The 12,535-nt window shown below is 47.2% G+C and overlaps 1 protein-coding gene across 1 annotated transcript in view; it reads right to left on the minus strand.

The window, feature by feature from the left end:
- Window positions 1-2,816: 2,816 nt before the first annotated feature.
- LOC115290587 (guanylate cyclase soluble subunit beta-2-like) overlaps window positions 2,817-12,535 on the minus strand; it is a 30,267-nt gene continuing 20,548 nt past the window's right edge. Inside the window, exon 11 of the mRNA XM_029938466.1 lies at window positions 2,817-2,962. Within this exon, the coding sequence (XP_029794326.1) occupies window positions 2,817-2,962 (146 nt within the window). The remainder of the gene's footprint in view (window positions 2,963-12,535) is intronic.

Genomic DNA, 12,535 nt, shown 5'->3' on the forward strand with positions numbered 1-12,535 from the left:
TGACTGGGTGGAATGAATCTAACAGGTGGTAGGTGTGGGAGGGTTCCTCTCCTCCAAGGCCCTAAGGCCTGGAGGGGGCTCCATGTGGATTCATTGTGTCTTCCCTGCTGAGCAAAGTATTTGTAACTCATAAACAAAAGTCTCTTTCTGGAGTGACAGCCAGATGTCCAGCTGATGGATATCGGGCAGAGCCCCAGAGGTTGTTGGTAGAGCTTAGCATTTGCAGAGGCTACGGAGGTGCAGGCATCCCCCAAGCTGATCTGCCCTCTTAGTGGATGTTCACACACGTGAACGCGCACGCACACACACACACACACACACACACACACACACACACACGCTTGGCAAGGGGCTCCTGAGGGCTCCAGCAATGAGGAGTGCATCCAAGGAAGAGTGCTCCCGGAGAGGACCAGGGGCTCCCAGAGAATGTCGGCAGCCTGGCTAGGTTTCTCTGAGCACCTAAAATTTGTCTCCATCAGTGTTTACTCCCGTGTAAATAGTTGGCTCCAGAAGGATACCAAATGCAGGATGTAGTCATTCATTTACAGCTGGAAATAATTATTTCCATCATAATAAACACTGCACAAAGTCCTCCATTTTCACGCAAGGCTAGGGCACCTGCTTCCCAATTTCTGGCAGTCTTAGGTAAAACCGAGCTTCAAGGGGCATATTCTACTGGGGCCAAGGAAGCAAAGCGAGGTGTGGGTGGGGAGCCCGGGCTGCAGGCTCCTGCTCTCCTCTCTCCAAAACCAAAACAAAAAGCCTCCACTCCACCAAACAGCTGTTTGGCTCTCATCTTTCCAGCAATGCTGCCACCTAACAGTGTTCATAGTTGTGGGTTGGGTTCTGGCTACAACTGAGCTAAAGGACTTTGAAGGAAAGTATACAGGGAAAGAAGAAGAATTGTGAACCGGATCATTTTTCCCTTGTATAATAGGCACGTTTAAAGAAAATAAAAATTCTTAGCATTTGAAGAGGGCTTGCAAACCGTGGGTACCTCTTCCAAATGCTTTGTGTATAGTTCATGACATTCCTATGAGGCAGGTCCTCTAATTATCCCCATTTTACAGAAGGGACACTGAGGCACAGAGACGTTAAGCAACTTTCTCCAACTCACGCAGCTGGTAAGTTGAATCCTGGATCGGAATTCAAAGATGGCTCCACCTGGCTCCAGGGTCCATACCTCCAGGCTGGCCTGCATTTAGTTGACCTGAGAACATTGAGCAGAATGTGTCTTTCCTGGGCTATTTGCCGGCACCTCCATCAGCGCAATCTCAGGCTGCTGAACCTGCGAGTTTGTTCTTACCTGTTGAGTAGGAACTGCAAGAGCTGACTTATTATGGGATTGTTGCCAGGAGCAGAAGTAACGTGTAACAAGTATGCGAGTATGCCTAGCATGTGTTTGGTGGTCAATAAATGTTAGTAGCTACTATTATTGAGTATCACCGTCCTATTTGCACTCGTCTTTCACTGAATCCTCACCAAAAAAACCCCTGTGAGATAGGTGGATCAGCTGTCACTAACCCTGTTTTGTAGCTGGTGAGACCGAGATCCCAAGATGAATGCAGGCGGTAGAGTCAGGACAAGAACGCACATCTCTTGACTCTGCACTTCGCACTGCATCTAATCTGACTGAGCTGCAGCCCTGCTGCCCTGCAGGTGGCACCTGCCCGTTTCTAGACACAAGACACAATTGCCTCCCAGAAGGATGGAGCAAGGAATTCAGCTCATGTTGCCTTGCCCTCCCCTTCTGCCCCTGGGATTAGCGGGGTGGCAGAGTCAGGTCTTGCCTGTGCCCTCCTGGGAATTATCAGAGATAGTTAATGCCTCTTGGGACAAGGAAGGTCCTAACAAGGATGAATCACAGAACTAGGTGTGCCTTCAGATTTTCTGTATTATCTAGGTAAAATATAGATGCTAAGTTTCTGGCCACCCCTAAATGCAGATGCAGGTCCATAGACCACATCTCTGCTTCCTGCCTGGCACAGCCCACAGCTCTGAGAACATCTCCAGCGCTTTCTGGGGCAGAAAGTGTTCCCGTGCCCAGAGCTACAAGCAGTACGGGAGCCTTCTGCATCGTGAAGGCAGCTGGCCCCGGGGCCTGGGGGTCTGGCTTCATTCTGCCCTGCTTCCCTATCTTTCCTAAGTCTGCTCTTCCTGTGATTTTCACATTTTCCCTTCCATCTTACTTTCAGAAAATCTCTGGAGAAATGCAGCTTTTGTTCTGTTGCTTCACACCATTCCCAGGGCTGGGAATGAAAATGATTTCCTTTCCCAACCCCTGGCCGAGGGCCTTTCACATCCCGGCTGTGTTATGGGGTGATTTATAAACTGCAGGGTCTGGGTCTCTTTCCTCCGCCTCCTCCTCCCCCTTCTCACCCACCATCATTTAAAACAAGACATTGCACACAATGTGCTAGAGGTCAGGGTATCCTCTGAAGTTGGCCACTGGGGCTTTTGCTCAGAGGCGAAGATTCGGTGGAACCCTAGCAATGAGAGCGTGAAAGCCCCCCAGTTAGAAGGAAACAGAACGAAGCCCCACAGCCCAACTTCTCATCTGTGGGAGCAAACAAGACTCAGTCTCAAAGTGTGGCGGGGGTGGGGGGGGTGCTGGCTTTAAACTGAGAATGTAAAAGCACATTTTCCAAACTTGTCAGGATTGGGTTTCATTTCTAGACTTTTATTCTCAAAGGAACAATGAGGAAGAGACGCAGCTTAAGATGTTTCGAAGTGAGAAATGAAAAGAAGTTACTTTCCTTTGTCTCCATAAAACTGAGTAGGGGAAAAATTAAGCCAAGGGGTTCATTTTCCCTCTGTTACAGCAGAGCGCAGAAACCAGACGGCAGAGCGTCATTAGGAAAGTGAGGTGTCTCTGTCTGATCCGAAGACCGCTGCCTGTCAGCTGCCTCCACGGAGCCCTGTCCTGCCTCTGAACTCCCTCCAGGTGTCATTTCATCAGAGGCTGAAACAAGACAATGAGGTGAGCAAGTCAGTCAAGCTTCAGACTGGTCAGGGGGCTTCTGTCTGAGCTAGGCTCCGGACAACACAGTGTGGCCGCCCTGAGCTTCCTTTCCTACCTCCCGAGCAGGAGAACATCTTCACAGCCAAGGCGGAGAAAGCCCACGCAGACCTTGGCCTTGTTGATATTGTCTTTCTTTTGTCCCATACTGTGTCATCTTGTTGGTCACATACCAAATCTCTACTTGTGCGTAACTCACATAATAGCACATAATAGCACCAAGCCTCCAAACTTGCCCTGTGACTGTCTAGGAGGTCTGAACATCAGTATGACACAGGCGGAGGGTTGCACCCAGTAGGGCCACAGTTCATTGTTAATCTCCCTGGGCCTCATTTGTCCTCATCTGAAGAGTGGGGAAATAATGATTACACTTATCTCTCAATATTGTTGGAATAACTAAATCAAATGATTTGTAAGGTGATTAATGCAATGATGATATAGAGTATGAACTCAAAATGCCAGCTCTTATTGTAAGTATGGGAGAGAGCCCACGGAGAGAAGGCACTGGAAAAGAACTACCTCTGGGAATGAGCCACACAGGGAGGAAGGGTGGGGAGCAGGACTCAGAGAAGTAATGGAGGCAAGAAGGCTGATGGAAGACCTTGTCTCCGTCTCTCCCTGCTTTTCCTGCAGTTTCATTTGGAAAAGTTAGCATCTAATATTTTAAAGTCTTATATCATTCCTATTTCTCTCTCTCTCTCTTTCTTTTTCTTTTTTTTTTTTTTTTACACCAGTCATTGTTTCAGAGACCATCGAGAGGTCACATATTTGATTTGCGGCTTGTGTGTTCTAGAAATTAGGAAATGCAGGAGGGGCTTCTATCTTCAGCCTTCTGTCCCCAGATTAATAAATGAGTTCTTTCACCATCAGAGATTGTTAGCACTTCAGACTTCTTCCCAAACCTAGTTCGGGGATTAACCTTGTTTTAAGATCTTAATAGCAATGGGTAGTTTTCAGCACAAACAATTTGCTAATGCACTGGTCCTTCAAGAACATTGGTGGTTATGTACTCATGATGGTGTGGAAGAATTTGGGCTTGCTGGCCCTGTCCCGTTTCTCCCCTGTCTCTGGCCCAGGATGAGGGAAGAATCTGGGAAAGGGCCCTGGAGCAAACAAGGAGGGGGTTGCACGATTCCAAGACCATGTCACTGGGGCAGCTCTTGGTGATGGCTCATATTGGAGTATTCAGCTCATGGCTGAGGTGGGGCTAATCTGACAAGGAATCAAGGTTTGTAAGGCCCTCACATGTGGCATCTTTATAGGGAATGGCCAAACAGGAGTTACTTAAATGGAGATGTCATTAGCTGTATGTTCATTTGAACTCCATAGTACATCCTCCCCTCCCCCACCCCTGCCTTACAAAATACTAAATCATGCTTAGCAATATTTTATGCTCTTTGGACACTATTATGCAGATACAGGGTTTTTTGTTTTTGTGTTTTTCTAATTCTCTACAAGTTTTATTATTCCAAATACTCTTTAGCCCTTTCACTTTGTATCACAGAATTGATTGTGGTATGGCTTTTCTTTGAAATATAAGCATTATTTTAAAGGGAAGTAAGTGTTTCAAAAATGGAATACACAAGATTAATGATAAGGACAATGTGTTTGAAAAGTGTGAGACCAGCTGTGCTGTGGTATCATGGCAAACAGAGGAACAGAGCTGAATACTATTGAGAGGACATGGCTACAGCCAGGTCTGTCACTAACCATCGGCACTAAGGGGGCAGTTGAACTCCCCATCTAGTGTGTCTCTGTGCCTCAGTTTCTCCAGATGTAAAAGGATTACTACTCCCATTCAACTCATAGAAATGTTATGAGAACCTATCAGAGAAAATCTCCACAAGATAATGTTGTGAGTGCAGGAATTTGTTTTGTGTCTTTGGAATTGTACCAAAAGTGAGGGTCACCCAGAACGAAGATACAAACCAAAAAGAAGGGGTTGGAGATGCTGAAATAAGGGAATCCAGCAAAGGAAACCATTTTCTTTACCTCTTGACAGGGAGGCTCTGTTTATGATGTGCCCCTGCTTCCTGATCATTTCTTTGTAACCAAGATGAATATTCTGTTTTCTGGCTATCCTCTCCCAAAGAATTTTGGAAGTAAACTCAACAGTAGGAAATAATATTTCACAGACCCTTTAATCTTCCCATAATTCAACATGTCTGTTTTTCTTCCTTCTAATTTCTCTTCAAAAAAGGTGTCAACCTACGTTTCCTCACTGCTTCATTTCTCTTGTTCCCATGGCACATTTTTCTCTCTTCTAACCTGGTTGTTTTTTGTTTTTGTTTTTTTTACTTTCTCACCTGTGTGTAACTGTGGTCCTCTTTCTCCTCCATTTCTACCCACATTTCCCTTGCACTCTTATTAAACTCACTAATCTTCTTCTTCTTTCCCTTTTCTGTCCTTGAAGAAAAAGTCCCTGATGGACAAGGAGAGAAAAAATGGCCAGGTAGCATTGTGTTGGGAGAACTGAAGCGGCATATCGAAAGCGACCAGGTCAAAGGCCAAACACAGCTTTACTTGAGCCAATGCCACCTGACGATTCAAACAAGCCTTGATTGGCATGGAATTACAAGTCCTTCCTGGAATTTTTACACTTTACAATCCAATTTCAACTCCAGATGGTGAAAGAATTTCCTTGCTTACTCAAGATGAGTTCTCATTCATCATCTTTTGTACTACAACACCATTGCTCACAACCCCTCAGGACTTCCTACTAGTCTCATCATTTTGCTACGGTTAATGTTCATTATTGCGCATCATTGGGAAATGTAGTGCCATGGTGAAGTTTCCTGCTTGTGTATTACAATGTGCATCTTTCCATACTGAAATCGAGGTATCTTGAAATACTTTAGACATCAAAACTAAGTTCAACTAGGTTAGTCTTCCTTGGAAACTTCAGAGGCAACTTTAGGACTCTCAGAATATCAGGGACCTCACAGATATATTACACATTTGCAGAAGTACTCAATAATTGGAGTTTCCATTTGATGCGATGTAAATTGGCCTTTGGTCTATAACAGCACAAGTCACATGGGAAACAACTATACCATGTCAAGCACATTATGTCTTTTCAAATGGCCCTCTTCTGTTTTGAACTGTGTTTAAATGTCCAAAGGAAAGAAATCAATCACCTCCCAAGTTACAAAGCAGCATATGTGTGACAATCCCCATTTTGTGCAGAGAAACGCTCATGTATCCACATGCACGTGTACCCTAACATGCACAAGTTTGGAAGATAGGCAGCAAAACATTAGTAGTAGCCTCTCTGGGTGATGGAATTACAGTTACTTTTGCTTTCTTCTTTTGGTTTAGCTGCACTTTTTGGTTTTAATATAATGGTAATAATTAAATATCCCTTCTATAATATAAACAAATAAACAATCTTCAGTTGAACAAACCAACACAGCCCAGGAAAGAATGAAAAGCAGCACTGACACCCACTTCAGAATCTACTAAAAATGAAGTAAGTAAAAAGAATGGTTGCAGAAAGAACCCGTCCTGGCTTGGGGAACAGCCATTGCTTGTGTAATGTTGTCACATGTGAACTTAGGGGGTGCTATATAGTTCAGTAGCGATAGCCAAGAGGCATTCTGGGAAGGGTTATTGCCTTGGCAAATATACATGGAATTTGGTCTCTGGCTTGTCATTATAGACAGGACTCCATGAGTCATAAAGGATATGACATGGAGTTGTAAGAAGGAATTCTTACATTTGTGAATGAAATAATTTTTTGTCTGCAGTCTGCATCTGTACGAACCTCCTACATAGAATAAGATGTGGGAAACCGTGTCTTAGTTTCCGTTCTGATTTTCCATGACTGGGGCAGGGACTTTGGCCTGAGCCTCAAGTCTGACTCTCTATTGAGTCTTCTCAGTTGTCCCCAAGACTTCATGCCATTTGGGTGCTCCCCACATGGAGACTGCCGTTGGGGGTCCCCTCCCACCTGTATGTCTCACCCCCCCACTCAACTTGGCCTTTACTCTGAATGGTCTCCATGTGTACAGAACCCTTTATCTCCTCCTACTTGGTTCCATCTAAGTTAATTTTCCAATGAATCCGTCTGCTCTAGGGGAAGGTCAGACTGGCCACACCATACAGTTCATAGGTGTGAGCAGATAAAGGAGCCACGAATTCTAGAAGTGATATTCTTTAGGAGAAACTCTACCAGTGAGAGAATTTTATTCTAGTGATAAAAATGGTGCAGTGGGGCCACCAGGTTTCATGGGGGTGGTTGCCATTCTAGAATTCCTCTCCCCCTTGTCTTCTGTTTCTATCCATGGGCAAAAGAGGTCATGACCTGGAGGAACTAGATCTCCAGCTTCCAGAAGCCCCTGCATTCTCCAGAGATCAGAGCAGAGGCCACATCCTTGATCTGCCTGTCCCTGCCATCACATGTTTGTTAAGTGAATGATTCCCAACAATAGGGTTCCTAAATGACAAAGCACTGGCGTATGTGACATGCCTTCAGCACTTTGCAGTTTCCAGATAATACATAGCATCTCAAGTGTTCCTCAAAGTGACCAGTAAAGCAGGCACTCTGCTATCAGGTTGAGAAACATGAAACAAAGTGGACTTGCCCAAACTGACACAGCTGGTTCCTGTGCACCCGGATGTGGACACAGGAATTCTGACTTCAAGCTAATACCCATTCTACTGTGATGGGGGTTCCCTGGCCTGGCAGCATGTCAGAATGCCCCGTGGAGATGGTTAACAAACCAGAGACGAAAGACCCCCTCTGAACCTACTGAGTCACTCTTGGGGTGAGGCCCAGCCATCTGAGTCTGATGCCTTCCCATGCTGACCAGCTCCTGATGCTACATCCCAGTTGACGATGTCAAGGCTGACAAGTGACTCTAGACACCTACCCTCACACTGGCGACGTTCTTCTATCAGTAAACTCCTCGTTTGTGAAGAGTTCATTTATACTTCCCAGCATCTTCCTTCTACAGAACATTATTGGGTTAACAGCTCAATTTCTAGAAAGCTGAGGTTAAAAACAGCTATGCCTCAGGGCCACAGGCACAGCATAGGGAATACAGTCAATGGTACAGTAATAGCATGGTGACAGACGGTGGTCACACTGTGGTGAGCACAGCATAATGTACACACACTCATCATATCGCTATGTCGCACATTGGAAACTAATGTGACATTGTGTGCCAACGATACTTCGATATTAATAAATAAGTAAATAGATATGAAGACCAGTCTTCTAGCAAAATCAAACAAAACAGCCACGCCATTCATCAGCCCCAAGTAGAAAAGGTCAGGAAGATTTGACAGCCAGGCTTAGTAAGACCTCAGAAGAGCCTGAGGGCCAGGAATAGAGGCCCAGCCTCCTTCACAGGGCTCGCCACCAGCTGGGCCCCCCGCTCTCTGGACATGTGTGGGAAAAGGCACTTGACTTGTATTGTCAAGACCCTCCAAAGTGAGGGGAAAGGACCTGCCAATTAAGTGACCGAAGACTCCTCCACGCATGAGGAGGATTGCACGGGAAGGCGAAGTTCCTCCTATCAGGAAGACTGAGTCAGATTTGAGGGAATCAGCAAAGCCCCCAGCAGGTGGACCACTAAACTCTGAGAGAGACCGCTGTGGCTGACACTCTCCAGTGGAACAGGTAGGAGCGGGGGTAACAGGTCCTCCAAACTGACTTCACCTGTCATGAGCCCAGCAAGTGGACATGCTTGGCCTGATTTACAAGAAGGGGTCACCTCCAGAGAGGAGCCTGGGCTATGTGCCTAAGTGCTGTATGCAGGTCAGCCTGGAACCCATTATTATAATTATCGAGAGAATCAGTTAGGAGACAAGTTGAAGCAAGTTGAAATTTGAAAAACACATTAACAGTGGTCTGACGAGATGCCAGAAGAGCCTGCCAGCAGGGACAGCTGGAAGGCCAATTTTTTAGTCAATACTGAAAGGTGGTTGCTTAAATATCTGCGTCAACACACACTGATTTCTCTCCGGCTCAATACTCCTGTTTAATTGAACCGGGGAGTCTCTCCCCTAACACTTCTAACACCCAGATACAGAGCAGAGTAAAAGAAAAGAGTGTTATTGAAGTGCAAATGAGGTCCTGGGTGCCGCCTGCAGGCCTGGGTCCTGCTGGAGAGGTTCCTATTGCCAGGGCAGGCCGACACTCTGGCTGGGCCTTGCAAAGATTCAAGGACGCCCCTCCCCCCCCCTTTGAAAGGGGGCCAAGGGTGGGGGCGCCTGAGTGGCTCAGTCAGCTAAGTGTCGACTTCAGCTCAGGTCATGATCTCACGGTTGGTGGGTTTGAGCCCCCGTCAGGCTCTGTGCTGAATGCTTGCTAAGGGAGCCTGCTTCAGATTCTGTGTCTCCCTCTCTCTCTGACCCTCCCCGCTCATTTTCTGTCTCACTCTCTCTTAGAAAAAATAAATAAATGTATAAAAAAATTGGAAAGAAGGCGGAGGGAAGGGGCAGGCATCACGTCTCAGCTGGCACGCAGAGAAGGGTCTGTGTGGTTTGCTCCTGCCTCCGCAGCTGGCTGCAGAGAGGGAGAGAGGGAGGCAGGGAAGCACCTACTTCCCACATCTGAGAGCAAGGTCAGAGGGAAATGAGTGCCTCTGGAATGTGATCAGAAGCGTGGCAACCAGGTGACAATCTGGTGAGGTTGGTGGCAGATGTGGTGAGTCTTAAATGTCCTCCCAACTGCCTAGAGGTTGGAAAACAGGCAGAACTGGAAAGTAGCAAAACCCAGGGTCCTGACAGATTTTGGCTACTAACAGAAGCATGTTCCCATAATGATGCCCACATCGGGGCCACATGGAATGGCCCCAAGGCTGGAGGTAAGAGTGGGGGCTCCCGCAGTGACCTTCGGGCAGCCCTCACCTAGCTCCGTGCTGAGCATGACATTATCAGATGTAGCCCCAAACCCACAAGAACTGAGACCTAAATCACAATGACAAGGCAGACCCAGGGGGCAGATGACGTGAATTCTTCAAGGGGAAATTCTATGTCTGCTGCCAACCATCAGAGATAAGGACCTATGTGTCATGGTAAACTCAACTCTAATTCCCTGGGGAAGTTGTTAACAGCAATTTCTGATCCTGTAGGTCTGTATCCGGACAGCTAGATGGAGGCCCAATGGCTTGGCTGTGCTTTGTCACTTCCAAGCCTCTGGCTCACACACATGTTGTATCATTCGCCCACACTGTGTGAGCTGGCCCTCACTAATACCCCTGCAGGTCACACCCAGAAACAACCAGAAGGCTGCTCAGTCGGAGCCCAGAGGATGGAGAGAAACATGTGGGGCCCTGTGAAGCCTGGAGGGCCATGTGCAGTGAGCGGCTTACCCCCTGGGGAAACCGAAATAGTTCTGCCTGAGACAAACAAGCATAAAGATCAAGTCCTACTTCTTCCGCTTACCAGTTGTGGGACCTCGTCTAAATTATATCGCCTTTATGAACTTCAACTTTCTTACCTGTTACAAAAACAATCACGGGACTCATGTGCCAAATGAGATAAAGTGGGTAAAATGCCCAGGACTAACTAGTTGCCCCACAACTACCAGTTCTCTACCCATCCGGTTTTCACCCCCAAACCGAAGTGACCTGAGTTTCTCCTATGGTTGTTGGTATTGGTGTACGTCCAGGAAAGCAGCAGTTGGAGGAGATACTGACTCGGGCCCAGCTGAAAAACTCCTGTCTCCATTTTCAGCAAGAAGTCTAGCCCCTGCCCAGCCCTGTTCACCTCTCCTGTGGAGGAATCCCCATGTAGCACAGGCTTGAATAATGAATTTGTTCCCCTGTCTAGAACATGAAGCATCCTTAGACCTCCCATTCCGAGCTGTTTATGGAGCAGTCATAAACGTTCTCCCATGGAACGTTCCCAAGGACTCCCATAGCTTCCTGACTTGCTGCTTACTTACACTTGGACCATCTGTGTTTGGATAGGAAAGCTCAAGACCACACTGACCAGGGCTCTTGCTCACCTCTCGTCCCCTACTGCCCCCTTCCTATTCCACCCTCTTTAGACAAACTGGCCTTCTTATTCTTCTTTGAATTGACCATGCTCATGTTTGCTTAGGCCCTGGCACTGTCTGAAAGTTCCTGTGACAGCCTCATGGCCGGCTCTTGTCCACACATTTCAGCTTACATGCTGCTGTCCCAAAGAAGCCTTCATTGCCCTCTTCTCCACTGCTGTTTTTTCATTTTCTTCCTAAGATTTGTCACTACCTAACATGACCTTATTTATTTGCTCTGGGTTGTGTGTCTTCCCCGACTAAAATGCAGGCTGTATGAAGTCAGGGACTCATGTCTTCAGTTGAGTGAGCACTGACGATCCCAGCCTAGGGTCTGGCCTCCACTCTCTGTTTCCCTAGAGCATCAACAGTTTTCTAAAAGATGTTGTTGAATGAATCTGTGAACGTTGCAGACTATTTAAGGCTTGACCATTATTCAGAAACATGCAGTTGTAGGAAGGCAGGGAGTTGGGGGTCGAGGGGAGGGCAGAACGTCTGCTCAGAAGTTCTCATGCCCCAGAATCCAAGATGGCCTGGGCCCCAATCAGAGTAAGGGACGTTGCCTTGTCTCCTCTCACCAGAATTTAATGGAAGCGTGCTCATCAGTCCCTCAATCTCAGATTCTGGGATCGAACTAGAGTGAAGTTTTCAGACACGGGGAAAGTACCCAGTGCCAAGGGCTCAAGCAACATTCCAAGGGTGCTGTCTCATAAAAATGCCTATAGCTAAATATATAGAGTTTACTAACCTGTACTAACTCTTCACATGGGTTGTCTCCTTTGTCTTTAGAAATGGTCTCAGTGACCAGGCATGGTTTTGGAAAAATCCTTGGTTCTCTGTAACAGACACTGCTGCCTTGCCTCAAAATCTTAATCCCATCTGGACCCTCTCACATGGGGTTTTCAGAAAGCAAGAGGGTGACAGTGGCTGCACAAAGCCAGAGAGGGAGAGTTGGGAGTCGGACTGCTGCCACAGCCACTCATTCTGCAGGCTCATCCCTGCGTCTTCATCACTGCGTGGTGTCCCCATCCTCAAAGTGCATCCTCAAGTGCATGGCTCTTGAGGGAGTGGAGGGCTCATCCGGGCAGTAGAGAGTGGATATGGATTAGGGAAAGTCTCGCACCCCTACCTCCTTCAGAGGCAGAACAGAGAAGAGGGTCATCGGGACTGTACCTCTATTATCGCTGCTCTGGGAACCCTCTAATGGGAAAAGTGTGGAAGTCTCCGGCACTCCTTATTCACAGATGACATGCTACTGAGGGCATGATGTCCAGAAAAACTTTGTTTAGGGGGCACCTAGAGACCAATATGCCTTTCTGAGTATTAGACATTCTTTTGGAGGTGGACACAGAGAGCCCTTCCGGAATGAGGGCCCCCTGGCACACTGGGGTGTGAGGAGGGTGGGATGGCAGAGCCAGAAAACAAAACCCATTCAAAGTGCAGTGAGCAGCCATCAGAAGCAGCCTGCCCCAGGGCCCCAGACTCCACCTAAGCTGTCCCACCCCCCATGAGTGACACCTCTGAAGCCA

This window comes from Suricata suricatta, chromosome 4, assembly GCF_006229205.1.
Source record: "Suricata suricatta isolate VVHF042 chromosome 4, meerkat_22Aug2017_6uvM2_HiC, whole genome shotgun sequence".
Lineage (NCBI taxonomy): Eukaryota > Metazoa > Chordata > Mammalia > Carnivora > Herpestidae > Suricata > Suricata suricatta.